At 48.5% G+C, this 18,025-nt stretch overlaps 2 protein-coding genes across 5 annotated transcripts in view; one reads left to right on the top strand and one right to left on the bottom strand.

The window, feature by feature from the left end:
• Positions 1-154: 154 nt before the first annotated feature.
• Positions 155-8,969, top strand: TOR3A (torsin family 3 member A). Its single transcript, XM_067532472.1, has 6 exons — positions 155-517; positions 1,342-1,455; positions 2,577-2,842; positions 3,360-3,535; positions 5,617-5,741; positions 7,035-8,969. The coding sequence occupies exons 1-6, from the start codon at positions 370-372 to the stop codon at positions 7,283-7,285; spliced, it is 1,080 nt and encodes a 359-aa protein (XP_067388573.1). The 5' UTR covers positions 155-369; the 3' UTR covers positions 7,286-8,969.
• Positions 8,970-9,719: 750 nt separating this feature from the next.
• Positions 9,720-18,025, bottom strand: part of ABL2 (ABL proto-oncogene 2, non-receptor tyrosine kinase) — an 84,179-nt gene continuing 75,873 nt past the window's right edge. For 2 of the 4 annotated variants that reach the window (XM_067532470.1, XM_067532471.1), the window contains exons 9-12: positions 16,566-16,655; positions 14,923-15,096; positions 13,508-13,741; positions 9,720-13,192 (exon numbers count right to left, since the gene is read on the bottom strand). In XM_067532470.1, the coding sequence (XP_067388571.1) occupies positions 12,042-13,192; positions 13,508-13,741; positions 14,923-15,096; positions 16,566-16,655 (1,649 nt within the window). In that variant the 3' untranslated portion in view covers positions 9,720-12,041. Of the gene's footprint in view, positions 13,742-14,922; positions 15,097-16,565; positions 16,656-18,025 lie in introns of all 4 variants that reach the window. The other 2 variants (XM_067532467.1, XM_067532469.1) reach the window with 1 other exon arrangement.

The following is an 18,025-nucleotide window of genomic DNA, read 5'->3' as shown; positions in this document are numbered from 1 at the left end:
TCTGCACTCGGGGCACGACACTGGCACAGCTACAGTGCTGCAGCAGCACTATAGCACAGAGGCTTCCTACAGTGAGAGACGTTTGATGTAGGTAATCCACTTCCCCAAACAGTGGGAGCTATGCCACTTCTCACCAAGCCATTTCTACAGCAGGGTAGGTTTAGATTGGCTTAACTTCAGCTTTCAAGGGTCTGAATTTTTCACACCCGGAGGACTGTACTAACAGCCCCCTGCCCCTCGTGTCCCCACGGCAACACCAATGGCAGCGGCGGGAAGTGACGTGAGCTGGTGCTGGCCGGGTCCAGCCGGGGCCACCCCTCCAGTGTGCCGGTGCGGGGAGTCCGGCTCGCGGTCCGCCTCCTTCCGGCCATGGCGCGCGGGGCTGCGCTCCCCCTGCTGCTCTGCTGCCTCGGGCCGCTGCTAGGGGGCTCTGCGGGGCGGCGGCGGGCGCCGCTGGGTAGGGCGGTGAGTGACTGGCGGGAGGACGGCGAGGAGGCGGCCAGCCGGCAGCCGCAGGGTAAGGAGGACTCGGAGCTGCTACTGCTCCGACCGTCTCCCTGGTTCCGCGCACGGTTGGGCAGGCAGCAGAGAGGGGCGGTGCTGCAGGGCAGTTCTAGGGCCGGGGACCCTCCGCAGACATCAGCCCCGTCATTACACCCGCTTCCCTCAGCGAGGGTCTGGGCCAGGGTCTTTTTCTGTTCCCACACTTGGTGAGAAGCGGCGTGAGCTGCTGTGCAGCTGCCCGTGTCTCCCGGTAGGTTGTGTGAGTGAGTGAGACAGGCAGGCTGCTTGTGTGGGTTTCCTGTAGCTGTCAGTCACCTGTGCGTTTTTCACTGCTGTTTTCTGTTCCCAGCCGCCAGCACCGACATTGCTGCTTCGGTACAGCCTGGCTGGAGCATCTGCTGTAAGCAGACACTGCTGAGCCGCTCTGTGAACTTGGAGTCATCTGGAAGGGGGGGTCCTAGAATCCTTGGCATCCAAGGCACGAGGCATCCCCTGAGGAGAAGTGGTGTCCCGGCTCCAGGGGCGTTAGCGATGTCCCTAGCACAGGGGTGTGTTGGGGGGCCTCTCTCGCCATTTTGAGTGTCCTTCCCGGATGTGTGTTTTGGGCTTCACCAGTAGATGCTACTGCCATTGGAGTGACTGCCTATCTACACGTGCCCTACCTCGCCCCACCCCCTTCTTCCCATGGTTGTGCTGTGGATATGGACGTTGGTGCTGTTTGGGAAGTTGCTAAGAGCTCTAGCATGTGTCTGTGAGGAACTGAAGGCTGAGGGGGGCAAGGGTTATCCCCAGGATGCAGACAGCCCATTTCCTTTCTCACTGCTGCCTCTTTTCTAGGTTGGAGCTTGCCCCTGGTTGGGCTGGATTATCTGGAGATCCTTTCCAGCTGGTACTGCAGCTTTGGTATGTGCTGTGAGCCAGGAGACTGCAGAATAGCCAACAACATCACAGGTACAGGCCCTTGAGATAGAGGATGGTCCAGAGTTTAAGGTGCTTGTCTGGAACTTGGGAGATCCATGTTCAGTACCCTGCTGTGCTACGACGCCCTGTGTAACCTTGGGCAAGTCAGTCTCTGTGCCTCAGTTCCCCATCTGTACAATGGGGATGTTAGTATTGCATTAAATGCATTAAAGATTGTGAGGTGCTCAGATGCAATGGCAGAGAAGTACCAGAGAGAGTGTGTGTGTTTGTTTTCCCTGCCAGCTGGAGTGAAACCTCTAGTTCCCTGTTCCTAGAACTAGGGGCAAACCTCTCAGATTTTTTTAATTCTTAAATCCAACGTTTGTACCCAAAGAAGTTAAGGAGAAGTAGCAGTTCTTACCCAGGTGCTGGATTTATGCCGATGCTCTGGGAGTTTAGACAGTGCCATTTCAGAACAGTTTCTGTTTTGTGACAGTGAAGCACCAGACCCTCTTTTAACTGATGGCAAAATCTTAGCATCACTGTGCAGAGGGCTTTCCAGAGCAGAGACACTGTCTATCCCTGCCTGTGTCTCCTCCATGCCCAAAGCATGTGGAAGGGGGAGGCAGAGCTTGCCCAGAGAGGAGCTGCTAAGGCCTACTCCCTTGTCCAAATCCTGAGCTAGAGGGTAGATACTGAGTCCTGTACGTAATCCTTGTGAAAAAAGGCAAAGCTATGACTGGCTCTGGGACTTCAGTAATCAATGCAAACAACGAATGATACTTTGTACTTCTCTAGGGACTTCCATCTGGGGGTCTTAGTGACTTTTTGCAAACGTTAATGAACTAATGGGTAAATACTATCCCCATTTTCCAGAGGCAAAAAGAGGGAAAGTGACTTGCCTGGGTTCATGGCAAAACTCAGGAGTCCTGATTTACACTTCTGTGATCAGATCACTCAAAATGCTGCTTTCCAGTCTAGCGCTGCATTTGTAGTACCACTGCACAGAGACCCCTTCACTATGCACCCCCTTCAACAGGCAGAATGGCTAATGCTCCTGTGGGCTCAACTCATAGCAAAGAGGCTGCCAAGTGTCCTCCCTGCTTGTTCCCACCCTAAAACGGTAGCGGTCAGGCTTGTGTGGAAGATCTGTGTCTCCTTTTGTTCTGCAGGGTTAGAGCTGGACCTGAACAGGAGGCTACATGGGCAGCACTTGGCGAAGGAGGTCATCCTGAGAGCAGTGCGAGGCTTCCTGGAGACCCCACAGCCGGAAAATGCTCTATCTCTGTCGTTCCATGGCTGGTCTGGCACCGGGAAAAGCTTTGTGGCCCGGATGATCGCTGATCACCTGTACCAGGATGGGCTGAAAAGCGAGTGTGTTAAAGTCTTTATCTCGCTCTTTCACTTCCCACATCCCAAATATGTGGACTTGTACAAGGTGAGAAAACTCCATTGTTACCAGGCACAACTGCTGCTGGTTGTAATAGGGGTGACTCAGTCCAGCCTCTTCAATCCCAGTCACAGGGGCGTTTCTGAATTTGGAGCTATCTCAGACCCAGCTTTTAGCAGAGGACAGTGCTGGAGCACTGGCTGTGGGAGAGCCCAGTGCCACTCCGGTTCCAGCCCCTCCCAGGAGGGGCCACTGGGTGTGGGAGAGCCCAATGCTACTCCAGTATTAGTGGTTGGTGAGCAATCAGCCACTGAGGCCATTGCCGAGAATGGTGCAGGAGTGCTTGCGATGGAGGAGCTCCCAGCTGTTGTGGTCCTAGCCTCTCCCAGTGGGAGGCACAGTAGGGAATGGAGCAGCAGGTGGGGTGCTGGTTATGAGGGAGCTCAGTCTTCCTTGGTAGCTGCGTCTGTGTTAATGATGCAGGAGTGCAGATGGTGAACCCCAGGTAGTCTTTACACAGGCCCCCCTACTTAGCAACTCTCAATTTTTCCCTATGGTTGTGCAGGCTCACCTGAAGAAGCAGATAAGTGAGACAGCGCAGCTCTGCAAGCAGTCGTTGTTTATCTTTGATGAGACAGAGAAGCTTCACTCTGGCTTGCTGGATGCCATCAAACCCTATCTGGGTCACTCTGACAGCATCAACGAGGTGGATTACAGGAGATCCATTTTCCTATTCCTCAGGTGACTACTCGGGACAAGGTGCTGGCTGAGGGGAGGAATCTGCTTTCCTGAGGTTCTTGAAGACCCATGTTAAAAGCCCGTGTTCTGGGGGAAGAAGCTGCCCTTAGAAGGTGCAGGAATTGAAGGGAAAGTAGAAGTTCTCTCGATTCTCCCTGCGTGACGGCCTCAAAGTCTACTCACCCTAAACTCATGATGGCTGAACATACCCTCTCTCCAGAGCCCATCAGTGTAGCTCCTTAGTTGGTGTGTGCTGTTGCCTGTGAGGCTTGAATGTCTGTAACCCCGTGGAGCTGACACCGGGTTCCAGGCCAGCGAGCTATATCTTAGGAATCAAAACAGTGCCCCCTCAGTCCAGAAAGCTGGGCAGGTGTGGCACCATTCATCAGATTAATGATGGAAAGTTCTTACCTTCCACTTGAGCATCTGCCGCTGGCCTCTGTTGGAGGCTGGGTATAGCAAACTGGGCCTTTAGTCTGCTGTGGTATGGCAAGTCCCATGACCTCTACTTTACTCTGGGCTCTTCTCTCCACTGGATCCCAGCTGGCTTTATCTGCTCAGAAAGCACAGGCCCTGGCCAGGCATTTTCAGAGCGTTCTGGATTTCAGGACTGTCCTCCTCCCCATGAAGTAGGCCTCTGAGCCCTTGATCGATGTGTTTGTGGAGAGGGAGCTGGGATTGAGCCCAAGGATGGTAGGAGGCAGGGGGCTACCCTGCCCTTGGGGTCGTGTACTGTTGGCCACGGTCCCTGCCACGCTGAGGGGAACCTTGAACAGTGTCTGAGCCCAAGTGCTGTTTCATCATGCGATACGGCACCTCTGTGACGCTTTCGTCTGGCAGTTCTGTTGTGGGAATGCAGGCTCTCCGCTGGGCTAAGTGCCCAGAAACACTGACCTTGCACGTCTGCCATTTAGAAGCCAAACTGCTTTTGGAGATATCATTGGAACCTTTGCCACACTGGGTCCCCCCCTCATGAGAGGGGCTGTTTCTGTGAAGCAGAAGCGGTTTCTTTCCTGTTGACCTCAGGGAAAAGGTGGGAGCTGCAGCTTCCAGGACAGAGCTAACTAAAATGTGAAGGGGAGCTGGGATAGCAGCAGTGACTATTTTGAACTACCAGGTGTACAATGCAGGGGAGTCTTTAGTCTCATATCTTCCCCGCTCCCATCGTGACTATGAGTTTGTCCCCTCCATCTTCAGAGATGGCTCAAGAACCCTTTGGAGAAGGGAGAGGGGCATGTAAGCTTGTCCACCAATCTCAGTCTTCTCTCTCTGCCTCCCCTGATTCCTAACCCCTTTGTCCTGGACTCTCTGACAAGTGACCACCCTGCCCCACACACCCGAACGTGAAGACAAAGGGCTGACACCACACTAGCAGGTGCTGATGCTGTTTCCTGGCCATTCTGGCTAGGATAACTTTGCCTGAGGTTTGGGGCTGCCTTTGGACGCTTTAGAACCCACCTCCCCCCTTTCATTGCAGTGCATTCACATGTGGTTAGAGAAAAAAGCGTTTTAAACAGTGGCCCCAATGTGTGAGTTCCAACGCTGGTCAGTCAGGCAAGGACACCAGTGTGGGTTCTCTGCTACCTTCATGATCTCCAGGCTTCACTTTCTCTTCCACACAAAGTGCTGTCTGGATCGTTGCTTCCATGGGACTCGTGCGTTTCCCTGCCCTTTGCGGACTTATCTGCAGCCAGGGGCTTTTCTGCCGAAGGCGCTGGGAGATAAAGGATGTGGTCACTATGATCCGTACTCTTGATTCACAGTGTGTAATCGTTTGGGAGGGTGGGGCCTACCCTTAAGAATCAGGGCTGGGGAGTGGAAGAAGTTGATCTGGTGAAAAAGGGTTCAGTTTGCTTTGCAGTGGGGAGAGAAATCTCCCTCAAGGCCAGGGTTTGAGCATTGTCCCTGCCGTGGAAAGGCAGAGCTTTGGCTTGGGGCTGTGAATCCTTATGCTACCAGTGACCCCGAGGCCTGGATGTGGGGGGTAGGCTGGGTGCAGTTTGTAGCTTGTGATGTATGATTTTGTGGGGAATAGACATTCATATTATTCCAGATAAAGCATTTAACTTCCCTTTCCTCCCCAGTAACATTGGTGGCAACATCATCAACGAGGTGACCCTGGACTTCTGGCGAGCTGGACGGGCCAGGGAGGAGATCACCATGGAATACTTAGAGCAGCACCTGCGGAGGCAGCTGCGCGAGTCTGCAGGTAACTGTGCTAATGCTGCCAGTCTGCTGCCCCTTCCCTGGATGGGGCTGGCAGGGAGCAAAGAGACTTGGGGGTTCATTTTATTGATTGGCTTTTGCATGGCCCTCATCATCAAAGGATTCCTGAACACTCCACCCCAAAATCTATCTTCACTACATCCCGGGGGAGATAGGTCAGGGACTTGCTTCACAGTCACACAAGTTGGCGGCAAAGCTGGGGTTTGAACCTAGATCTCTTGCAACGGAGACCAGTGCCTTAGCCATAAGATTGTTTCCTCTTCCATCTGAGCTGCAGACCCTATTATCACTTATATGGTACTTCAGCTCCACTCCCTTTTGAGCAATGTCTGCGCTGCTCAGCGTTAGCTCATGCTATGCTGGCTTGTCCCGACCAGATGCCCACAGGATCCTCTCTTCCCCTTTCGCTCTTGAGTCCCTGCTGATCAGTAGTGCCCTGTTGGTTAGTTTGTCTTAGACTGGTGTGCTGGCCACTTCTCCCCCTCTTTGAATTTCCCTAACCTCTCTCTGTAAAATAGCATTGACTGCTGTTGGTGGTATCACAAGATGGTTTCACGCATGTCTGGTGCCCACAGAAAAAAAGTATGTGTTATATGTGCAAGCTGTAAATATCAGCCAGATTTCCTAAAAATGGGATGTGGTCTGGGACAGATGTAGCCTTATGTTTCGGTGGGCACTTTTACTCATGGTGGCTTTAGCTATTCTGCCTGGGTTGTGGTGCTGGAGTGTCTCTGCTCAGCATCCAGACTCGGAGAGGCCCCATCGTGAGCCCGGCCTTCGCATTGCTGCTGCTTAGAGACTGGAACGCAGGGGCAGCACTGGGCCCCCCAGTGCTCCTTCTGGCAGACTTTGCCTTTGGGGTCTCCGTAGTAGCGTGCAACTTGAACATCATCATACAGCAACGGCCAGGAGTGGCACACAGGCTATGAAGCCACACAATTACAGATGTGCCTCTCTGCTCCCACCTTTGCTTTGCATGACTGGATGAGCTGTGTCAGAGACTCCCTTATTCAGGACAGAAGGATTTTTTGTTTGATACCTGCCTTTGGATGGCAGCATTTAACTCCAAAGCAGAAGAACCAGATACACAAATAGCCAAGGCCCCTTCTTATACAATATTTTCTCAGTGTTGAACCAGCTTCTCCAGGCAAACAGCACTGTTCTTCTAACGTTTGTGCTGGCTGAGATGGATGGAGATCTGTGAGCAGAGAAGACACAAATGGTTCTGTTACATGCTCTGTATTGAGTGCCCTTGTTGCTCTGGTTTTCATTACAGATGGTGGTTTTACCCACAACCACCTCCTTGAAGAGAATTTCATTGACTTCTTTGTGCCATTCCTGCCAATGGAATATAGCCATGTGAAACTGTGCGTGCGGGACGCTTTTCTGGCCCGCAGCCTTCCATACACTGAGGACACACTGGACGAGGTGGTCAGGATGATGGTTTTCGTCCCCAAAGAGGAGCAGCTTTTCTCCGCACAAGGCTGTAAATCTGTGTCCCAGCGCATCAACTACTTCCTACCCTGAATGTGCGTGGGAACTGTCCTAGTGACCAGCCCGGCTGCTTGCTGCACAATGATACCTCTCCTCTTGGATGAGCAGATTAAAAATTCACCCACTTTCACAGTGATGGGAACTTTTGAAGTCCCTTGCAACTTGAGAGAGGCCTCGAATGGTTGCTGTGACTCTCACACTTGTGTGGCACCTGTACAGCCTTGAGCTGGTGGTAGGCTGGGCTGGCTGTCCATTTCTTGTGCAGTCTGTCCCACCTCTTAGCAAGTAATTCAGAGCAGAAGCAACAATTAGCTGTTGTTAAATGAAGAATTCTGGCTGGCAAATTGTGGTCTGCTTCATGTGAGCAGGGTTGGTCTTGGACCTTGGTTTATTGTGGTGCAAAGGGTCTTGGGACAGCTTAGTACTTTCAGTTGGTAAGTCCGCAGAGGACGCACTGAAGTCACTTCCTTGATGCCTGGAGGAGGAACCCGAAGAAGAGGAAGCATTTCCTGGGCCTGCAAAGTAAAATCAGTGCACTGGCTGTTGGTAAGCCAGTGATGGAGAAAAACCTCAACTTCCCTACGGACAGTCTCCCATTCAAAGATTGGTCTCCAAGCGTGAGACGTTGTGTCCCATGAACCTTCTTACCCAGTCTCTAGTTAACAATGACAGCTATAATAGAGGATGCCCAGCTGCCTGCACAGATGACACACATCTTGAATAGAGATTAGGGCTGAGAGTCACATCTGCTGCCTTCACTTACTATGGGGATTCAAGGTTTATAATCCTGACCTTGTGGTGTCCTGGCTTTTTGTTCATGTCCACACAAGACTCCATCTGTGAAGACAAATGGTTCTTGGCAACTTGTTTAATATAAAGATTAAAAATCTTATTTTGTTACCTGTTGTGAGGAGACGTTCACTTTAGATGTGCCAACTCTTAGCAGCAGCAGAAAGCAAAGGTATTCATGTGTCTGCAATGCCAAAGCTGGCTGAGGGAGTGTCTGTTAATATATCTCCCCTTCAGCCCAAATCCCATTGTGGATAGGGTGCAGTGAGCTTTATGGGCAAAGTGAGATCATCATTTACATGAGCCAGCATCTTCCACTCACTGAGTCAGCTCTTTTCGTGCACACTCCTCATGCCCAGTCTTCACTTTGGATAAACTATGTCTGCAACGTTCATTTAAGGGAGGTCCCACTTGCAGCAACTTTGGCCTCTGGCCTGCTCTGATACATCAAGAGGACCAAGTAGAGGGTGGCAGATTCTCCTTGTCTATAACAAAGGTTGGAGAGTAGTGGCTGTGAAGGAACACGCTGCAGTTTGATTACTATTTCATAGCCTAGCTAAGATTTTACTATGTTACACATTGTGGCTTTTGGCCAGAGCTGGTGTTACTACAAGAGGGACTGTGTCTGCGGTACCTGCCAAATGATTTAATAAATAAATAAATCAGCCCTGAAATGTCAACACTAATCACTTACTCCAGGGTCTGTAGGTCAAAAAGTGAAGATGAGGTGGAACAGCACACAGTGAAGACAGAGTTCAGCTGCCTGGACATTGCACTTGTGGACCTTTAGGCTTTAAACCTCAAACTGGTGCCACTGGTTAGCAGTCAGCCTGTGCATTCACTTTGGAAAGAGTCTGATTAGGCATGTTTTGGCTAATTGCCACTGAAATGGATTTTGAGCTAGTGTTCCTACCCAGCACATTGGCTTCTAGACACTACCAATGCTGTTAATCACCCCCCAGTGTCTTAGGGGGGAGTTAGTCAGAGCAGTTTTTTTCTTCTGTAAAATGGGTATAATTACAGCTGTTTGAGTACTTACAACAACTCTTCCTGATCACATCACCAAGCTGGCCAAGGAGTGCACCATCTCCTTACTTCTTTAATTCAGACTATACGAGACTTAAAAATAGCAATAAATAAACCCCATAAAAGCATCACAAAGCATTAATTGGGCATGAATTAAGACCAAAATAGAGCCTCTGCTCCTTGTCATCAAAGCTTTTGTCATCTAGGTTAAATTCACAAACAAATTGTTTGGATTCATGTGTAGGAGGTGAAAAGGTGAGGTGTTCCTAGAAAAAAGGGATTTACTAGCACCTAAGAGAACTTTAGTTACAGAAAAATTGGGAAAAACTGATGGTACAAATCCTTGCACTCAGATTGGCTGACAGGAATTTGCATGTTGTACAGTTGAGAAATAAGCGTGTGTGGTTATGCAACTCAGGTACAAACAACAATAGTGCCTGGAAGCATGTAACTACACAGCAACCTTGAAGGCTGACTGGAACAATCCCATTTCAGTGAGGTTAATAAAATATGCATTCTTTGCAAACCTGCTGAGTTAAATGTTTGTTTTTTACATGTTTGCAGAGATGTTAATTTTTAAGCTCAATGCACTAACCTTTAGTTTAGAACCCAGCTATCTGAAAGACTCCAACAAAAGCACTGTGTATTTAAGTTTATTTGCCAATAAAATATTGCAACTTTTATTTAAAACAAAATGCAAATTGGCAAAACTTGTGGAACGACAGGCAAAAACCTTATTTACATCAAGTTTAACACTGTTTGCAGTTCACAGTCAGACAATAGAGTGAGAATTAAATTAGAAAAACAATAAAAATATATTACAATAACAATTAAACAAAACAATTGACAACACTGGTAGTGTGATTGGTGATTAAGGTGTTTTTAGTTTAATCCAATATTGTCCTCGATGAATTCACTACTGATACAAACTGTGTGCTGAGCTGATCCTAATCTTTAACCCCTGTGCACAACACACACATTGGAAGTGACCCTTTGGTATAGACATTTAATTTTAGAGAGAAATAAATCAAGTGTTCAGTAATCTGTAATTTGCTACCAACATGGAATAGGCTAAAGATCTTGTTCCATCCTTCAGCTCCACTGACCATCCAAAAATTCACCTGCAGAAGATACTGGGAAGTGTGCTGCACACATGTGGAATAAAGGAGGAGGTTTCTGAGCATGCGCTATCACTCATCTCCATTTGTGGTGAACTCTGGAAGTGGTGTATTGTGCATTTAAAACAAAGTGGCGATTACCAGCCTGTTACTTTCACTTGTGAAACCCATCGCTTGCCAGAGCTGGCATAGCCCTAGAGAGCCAGTGCATACGGGAGTGGAGACACCATTCAGTGATGCTTTGGTCACACATTGTCTCCTTTTGCAGTAATGCTTTAAGTGACAGCACGAACAACAGGCAAGGATTTTTTTTTCCTCACAAGGGGCCCAATTCTGAAGCTCTTACTCAGGCAAGCTCCCAAGAGCTTCACTGGGAGACTGAATAAAACAGAGTAAGGAGCTCAGGATATGGCCTGTGGCAAATACTAACCCCAGTCACCATGTAACCCCATTAGACAGCAGCTTTTTAATATACCATGGAACTGATGCGATCAACACAAACACTGGTGCTCTATAAAACAAAGCAGTTAGTTGTGTCACCATCACATCCTGCTGTGCTATAGTAGAAGAACAGTCCATGCTCCACAGCACAAAATGCTATCAGATATCTAGCACTTTTTTTAAAAGGCTATGGAGACCATCTGGCATACCTAACATACATATTTAGCCTAGTGGCCTGGCAAGGTAAGAAATTGTGTATCAAATGGTGGAGCAATGCCCACAAAGCCACTGCTGAAGAAAGTTAATGCTATGTTGGGGGGTTAGACGCTCTGCTATGGCTGTTACAGTGAAACCTGGGACTACAGGGCCAGTAGGGCTATGTTGCTGGTTTACCAAGATGGCTGTAGTAGCATCAGCACATTCAGTGCTACAAAGGAATGTAGAGAGCAGTGAGATTCTGCGTTGGCAGGAGGCAGTGCCTTTCCCACTGTGGATCTCCAGGTGACCACACACAAGAGGGAACCAACATTGTACCAAAGTTACAAACAATCTACAGTTTATCAACAGACACTGGTAAGTTATGCAACAGCCTCAAACTACTCAGAAGTGACCGTCAGCACCCATGCTAGACTACCTGAAATGGTTAGAGCCGAACAAGGTGTAGATTGTGTGTTTGTGTTTTGAGGAGGGAAGGGACGTAATCTAGTGGCAAATCTGCCCAGCATGCCTGATGCTCAACTATAATAAGAATATGAATGTGTGATGGTGTGAAGAGGGTGGGAGGGAAAGGGGTTAGTTTAATATATTAACTTGTTTTGCAGTTCTTACTACAGCAGCAACAGTGCTGGGGAAGCATGGCACCTGGGCTAGTGCCTCCGCTCCCAGCAGCTCTAAACACCATCAGTGCATTACACCTCTTTCCCCACCACCACGCGGCCTCTCCCCCTTGGGACTACTCAGGCTCAGAATTCTCAGCAGTAGGTACCAAGGGGGCCCTACTGCCTTTCCCTTGTGATCTGGGGAGGCCAAAATATGCATTAGTGCAGAAAGGGGAGGATCTGTATAGGATCCAGTATTCTGGATAGCACATGAAAACCACCCTTATCAAAACAAGGACTTGCCATCGATTCTCCTGCCTCTTACAGGCAGGAGCAAGGAACTTCTCTCACTTGCGGACAAGTAGATCAGATTTGTTGATTAGGGAAAATTCTTGACAGCCTGCCCTTTCAGCTTCCATCTCTCGCCCCTCCCTCCCCCTAATTTTGAGATGAAACTGTAAACGTGAGGAGAACTCAGTGATCTGAGGTACTTCACAAAAACTCACTCAAGTATCAGTCTTTCCTTTTGAAAGCATCAATGCAGGAACAGAGTTTCCCCTCCATGCGTAATTTTTCATTTACCCAGATTGACAGTAGCTACCTTTGAACTACATCACTGATTTCCTGGACACATGACAATAAGTTATTAAGGACGGGGTTTGCCCCGGGCACACTAGCAGCTGTTGAAGACACCTGTAGTTCCTGTAGGCTGAGTTCCAGTTTGCTCACTGCTTCCCGGAAGGCAAATTTGTTGCGTGTTTGTGGGATGCAGTCCACATAGCCTGAGCAGTAATCCAACAACTGGTGCCCCGTATCCACCAGCTGGCTGTTTGGCGTTGGCTCGGCGATGGCACTCGAGAGGAGGTCTGCACACTCCAGCAGTGCCTCTTTGCTGATTTTGTCCACTGAGATTTTCTCAGCCGCCTGTTTGGTCTTTCTTAATGCCACTTTAGCGCCCGCTGTGCCATTGGCCATTTTTGCTGGTGAGGTGGAAGATGATGACAGTAGCACTTGAGGTGGAGGCATCACAGGCCTCCCAGCTTTTCCACCACCATGTGCCATTACTGCCTTTTTACCACCTTCACTTGTTTCCAGTCCATGCTGCACTACTGTGGTGTTACTCGACTCTTCTAGGTCTGAGCAAGCAGGCGGCTGCTGCAGGAGCCTCATCACTGGCGGTGGAGGTGGGGCACACTTTGGTTTTACCCGTCTGGGCCGGTCCCTGTCACCGGAAGATGTGACCTGATGCTCAGATAAGAGCTTAAATTTATTACCCTGAGAGTCTGTGCCAATAAGCTGCACGTCGGCTGGAGTATGTTTTAGAGTGGGTGAGATTAGGACTGGCACTTTGTGGTTATGAGTGGTTGGAATTATTGCTGCAGCCTTTCCTGGAGAAGACCATCCTGGTCTCTCTCCGTTTTCTAGGGCCCCTTGCCGTGTACCACTGTTTTTTTCTTTGATCTTAGGGGCTGCTGTTGCCAGACCTGGACAGTCCTTCTCTGCAACAGCTGACTCCCCTGAAGAGATTCTGACTGGAAGAGCAGTGGCACCTCTTGGCAAGAGTTTGGCTTTCGGTCTCTCTCTGGTCAGAGCAGGGCCTTCTTCCAGCCTTTTGGGAAGCAGGTCATTGGATCTACCTATGCTCTCCTCTGGCTGAGAGGAGGTGGACACTGTCCTTTCCAGCTGGATTTTTGACCTCTGGCAATTTCTAGGAAGAGTCATTGCCATCCTGTCTTGCTCTGGAGGCCCTGAAGACATGGAAGATGTAGAGTTTGACCTTGGAAAAGGTTTTGAAGCTTCTTCACCACCAGTGGGTTTCCCTGCCCGCAAACCTAGTGTCTTTTTAATCAAGCGTGGTGTAAAGAAACCGGTGATGCCTGACCACCCACCACCAGTGCTTGCGCCCCCACCACTGCTGGTAACACCATTGTCATCACCATATAAGTTCCTCTGGGCAAAGCCCCCACCATAGCACTTGGCTGGAGCCAGGCTTGCATCCTGCTGAGTGGGAGTAAAAGAAAACCCATCGACATGTTGCAAGGAAGCAACCGATGAAAAATTACCCGTGAGCTCATATTTCTTGTGGGGCTGATTCTCCATCTCACGGAAGGAACTGCTACGCTTTGGAGGTGTGGGGGCGTTCCTCTTCTTCATAAAGGAGCTGAAAAAGCCACCCTTTCTGTCCCGGGTAAAAGTGGTCTCTCTGGCATCTTCCAAGAGACTGCTGGGGGACTTGTCCCTTTGCTTGCGAGGCAGTGCTGGAGACCCACTTGTTGGCTGTGTGCTTCTGATAAACCCTAGAGAGAAGAAACGTTTGTGAATAAAGAATTGATGAAAACCCTAACTCACCCTCCAGGCTGGAAAGGGTTGAACAGGCCTGGAACTTTTAGACAGTCCAAATCTGCAGGGCTCTCTTCTGAAAAAATATAATTTTGTGCACACCTGGTGTTCTTTGGCAAATGTTGAGAACTTCACTTAACAGAAAATCTAGGAGAAAATTGAAGAATCTGCTCTTGGCATCTACTTTCTCATATTTCTTTTCCTGCCCCCGTATTCTTCCTTCCCTAACTGCTTAAAATGTTTTTGTATTTTACTGTTTGATACAAGTAAAACTGACAAAACACAGCAAGAGATTTTTCTTTCATTTTACAGCAATCAAAGCGATATTAAAAGGAAAAAAAGTTGAATTTATCAAAATAAAACTGCAGAGGTTTTTCTGGACACTGGTAAAATATCTGGCTGCTAAGGCTACAGCCTGTCCCCATGGCATAGCTGGTTAAATGCACTAGGATGTCGTGACGGTGACCAAGCTTTGAGTTAGGCAGAGGTTGCAAGTGAAATAAGCTTGAGGAATTCTGTAGCTAGTTCCTGGGCATTTATCCTCACCACAAAGGTTGCTTCACAATGTAGAATGATTACTGAACTGTTTTTGAGTCCTAGAATGATGTGGGGAAGCTTGCACAGCACCTGCCCAAACCAGGCCTGCCAGAAACCCCTCAATTTGATAGCAATAAAACCTGCAATTTTTGTGCATATACTATGACCAACAGCCCTAAACCTGTTCTGTACCATTTCATGCCTCCCAGGTTGCTTTTCTCCATATTGGAATCCTCCTTTCTCTCAGCACCCTCAGCTTTTCCACCAAATCAAGTATTCCCTCTATCTGATGAGTCCAGTAACACCGCCACGGCTTACTGGCCTTGCACATGCTCAAGGCTATCTTACTTTTTCCTTTCCTACCTTTGCTTGACAGTTCACAGCAAGGTTAGGGTACAAATTGAATGATATCGCCATATCAAGTTGAGTCTCTGGATTGTTAAGCGTACAAGCCATGCTGGTAAGATACACAGGTCAGACAGATACTCACTGGTATAAACTGTCATAGTTCCTTTGACTTTGAGAGCTATAACAACATACAGCACCTGAGGATCTGCCCCACTGCGTTCCGGTCACCTCGATGCTTTCCCAGTGCCCATACCTGGTGCTGAGCTGGAAGCTGAATGCTCCACAGTATCTTGTGTTCCTTCAATATTCTCCTTGTTCTCTGCCTGTTTCTTCAAAGTCCTGGTCTTGGAGGGAAGCATAGGTAACCGGGGCAAGTAGGGAACTATGGATGAGGAGGAGGCTGTTCTTCCAAGCTCCTCTGCCACCTCTGTAAGAAAAGTCAGGGGAATAGTTGGAACAGAGAACAGCAGAGTCTGCATCTCTACAACAGGCACTGGACTAGGGAGAACAGACACATTACTGAGCAAATGATTAAGCCTGTGAATGTAGTTTTGCTCTTCTGGGTCCAAAGATGCAGAGGATTAGTTATTTCCTGAGGTTCTCAAAGTAACTTGTTTACATTTTAAAATTCGGCAACAACCAAAAAAATAAGTTCACATTCTCATGAGGTTGAGACAGGGCTGCTCATGGCCCAAATGCTGCCCAGGGAGTTCTAAAAAGTGACCACTTCTACCTTTCATAGGGAGAAGAGCCTGCAGAGACTAGTGGGGTCCTACAATGCAAGGTTCTCTCTTGACCCAGGAGAAAGGCTGCAGGGCTCAAGGTGGAGGACAAGACACCTTTGCAGGCTGCACTCTCAGATTAAAGATGAAAACAGTTTTTATTTTCTCCAATGTAGAAGGATCAGGTAGGGCCACAAAGCTTCTGGCAACGTGCCAGGCTGCCTCTTGTTTGGGCAAAGTTTGACTGCCCCTATTGTAAACCATCGCTTGTGGAATTTTAGACAGGGATGTTTTTTTTCTGTAGTAGGGAAATGGATGGATCAACTTTCTTTACATTTAGTTTCAAAACTTGTTAGGAGGTGCTGAGACAGTACTACCCTCTGCTGTCTAATACTGTGTCCCAGGCTTCAGACTAAGGGCTTGTCTACACTACAGGTTATGTAGGCATAATTTATGTCACTCGGGGGTGTGAATAAACCACCCTGCAGTTACACTGACCTAAGCATTGATATGGACAGCGTCTCCCACTGACATAGCTACTGCCTCTCACGGAGGTGCTTTTATTATGCCGTATGGAGAGCTCTCTCCCCTTGGCATAGCATGTCCACCAGACACACTACAGCAGCGCAACTGCAGTGCTGTAGCAATTCTAGTGTGGACTAGCCCTAACAGTTATTTTCTAGCTATGTCTCTGAGGTTGTTACATCCATTTATTGCTGGTAGTGGCACATTAGGAGAATCTGACTTCAGAGATTAAAGCAGTAATGCTACTTTGTGGAAACAATTTATATTTATAGTCATTCAATTTCCAGAGTCAAAAATGTAAGCCATGTAAGCCACCCACCTTCTTCCCTTGTTCCCTGAATGGTAGTCAAACTTATGTCTGCAATGGAAGCAAGAGAGTTTATTCTTTCTAAAATCTCTCCTCCTTGTACCTGAATGAATTACTTCAGTTTCCCCTGCACTGAAATATTTCTAAAGTTTATCTAGTCTCATTGTGATTAATATAAACACAAGTTTGCACATCTGAGGAAAAACTTATCAAATGCAGTCAAATGGTCTCTGTATTCTAGCAAGGAAGGTGGCCTGTAATTGGCCTGCCTCAGAGAGACAGTGCCCTGGATGTGAAACTCCACCCCCAAAATTTCAAGAATACAGCAGCAAGGGTACTTGCCTTCAGAGATGCTGGAGTCATGGAACATCGTTTCAAAGGCTTGATGGGTCTCAGCAAAGGATGGTCGGTCCGGGGGATTCCACTTCCAGCCTGCAGCATGAGAAAGCAGGAAAATTCTCACTGTATGAAGCAGGAAAGGTGGACAATCTAGTATTCTCACTGAGAAAGGAAGAAAAACCTACTAAATAACTGCTAACACTACACTATCCTATTGATACGTTGGCTGTGGAATAGGTCCCAGCATATCCCAGGTATAACACTGGTATGGTGTTGATGGGTCAGGAACTACATCATTTGATTTAAACCCAGCACCATGTCACCAACATAAGCTTTTCCAATTTTTTAAATTCAGTTTTCCTTGAGTTTTTCCTTGTTTGCTACCTTGGGGCTGGAGAATGAACTCTTATCTACCCACAGAAACACCATAGCACCCAGCAGTACAATGAACCACTGGTTTTTTAACTGTGCTGTGGGGCCTCTGATGGGTACGCAAACCCCACACTGGACGACAAGGGGTTAAGGAGCTGCTCTGGGCTCAGCCAGCCCTGGTCCACACCTGCAAAACGTGCCCAGGCTGGGGGAGGAGTTAAAAGGGGAGCAGAACAGCTCACTTGGGGGCAGACCAAGGAAGAGAACAGGTCTCCAACTCTCCGCTCCTGCAAAATGTCCGTGGGAAGGCAGGATCTTTCCCGACAACAGCTAACCACAGGTCCCTCCCTTGGGGAACGGAGATCCTAATTCTGATATGCTCTGAAAGGGAGGCATTCCCCTCTCTTGTATTAACTCAGTTTGTTTGTGTTAATTCCCGTTGCTTTTTGTTTATGGACTATCCCAGAGGGCCAAGTCACAGGAAGAAGCAGGTCACTGCAGAAGTGGAACAGCCAGCAGATGCAGACCACAGGGAAGAGAGCTGCCACACCATGCCCAGCCATGAGAAAGTGTCAAGAAGTGAGCTGACCCTTCACAGGGCCACTCACAAAGGATCAGTATAATTCAGTCAAGGGGCTATGCAGTCCTTGGCTTCTGCTGACATTACTAAAGGTGCCATCCAGTAGCAGTGGTAATGGTGGTTCTACTTCGAGTAATTGCTCATATCCATTCCAATATAGGTGAGTGCACGCCACCGTGCACTGGTTCCCAGAACTTTTTTCCTCTTAGCAGACCCCTTAGGGTCAGCTTAGGCGCCCCCTGGAGTACCGCACTCATGAGGGCTCTCAGGCTCTCAGTTCCCTCTTTCCGCCCGTGACGGTTGCTGGAACGTCTTGCCTCTTGCCTCTCGCAAGTAGCTTTCCCCTTATTGACTCTGTTAATCGTTGTTGAATAGTTTAGTATCAAGTGTAGTGTTAAGTATAGCGTTAAGTTAGTTAGAATTAGAATAGACGCCTTTAGGGGCTTAGGGCCGGGCCATGCCCGGCTCACCTGGCTTCAAGTCTTGCGCCGCTTGCGGCAAGCCTCTTCCC

The sequence above is a fragment of the Emydura macquarii genome, unplaced genomic scaffold, assembly GCF_026122565.2.
Source record: "Emydura macquarii macquarii isolate MOO-44397 ecotype Brisbane River unplaced genomic scaffold, CSIRO-AGI_Emac_v2 contig_3287, whole genome shotgun sequence".
NCBI lineage: Eukaryota > Metazoa > Chordata > Testudines > Chelidae > Emydura > Emydura macquarii.
This window is presented reverse-complemented; position numbering and strand designations above follow the sequence as displayed.

Coding starts and splice junctions, on each gene's coding strand:
- TOR3A (XM_067532472.1), top strand. CDS start 370: ATGGCGCGCGGGGCTGCGCTCCCCCTGCTGCTCTGCTGCCTCGGGCCG. Junction 518..1,341: donor GGCCAGCCGGCAGCCGCAGG/GTAAGGAGGACT, acceptor CCTCTTTTCTAG/GTTGGAGCTTGCCCCTGGTT. Junction 2,843..3,359: donor AATATGTGGACTTGTACAAG/GTGAGAAAACTC, acceptor ATGGTTGTGCAG/GCTCACCTGAAGAAGCAGAT.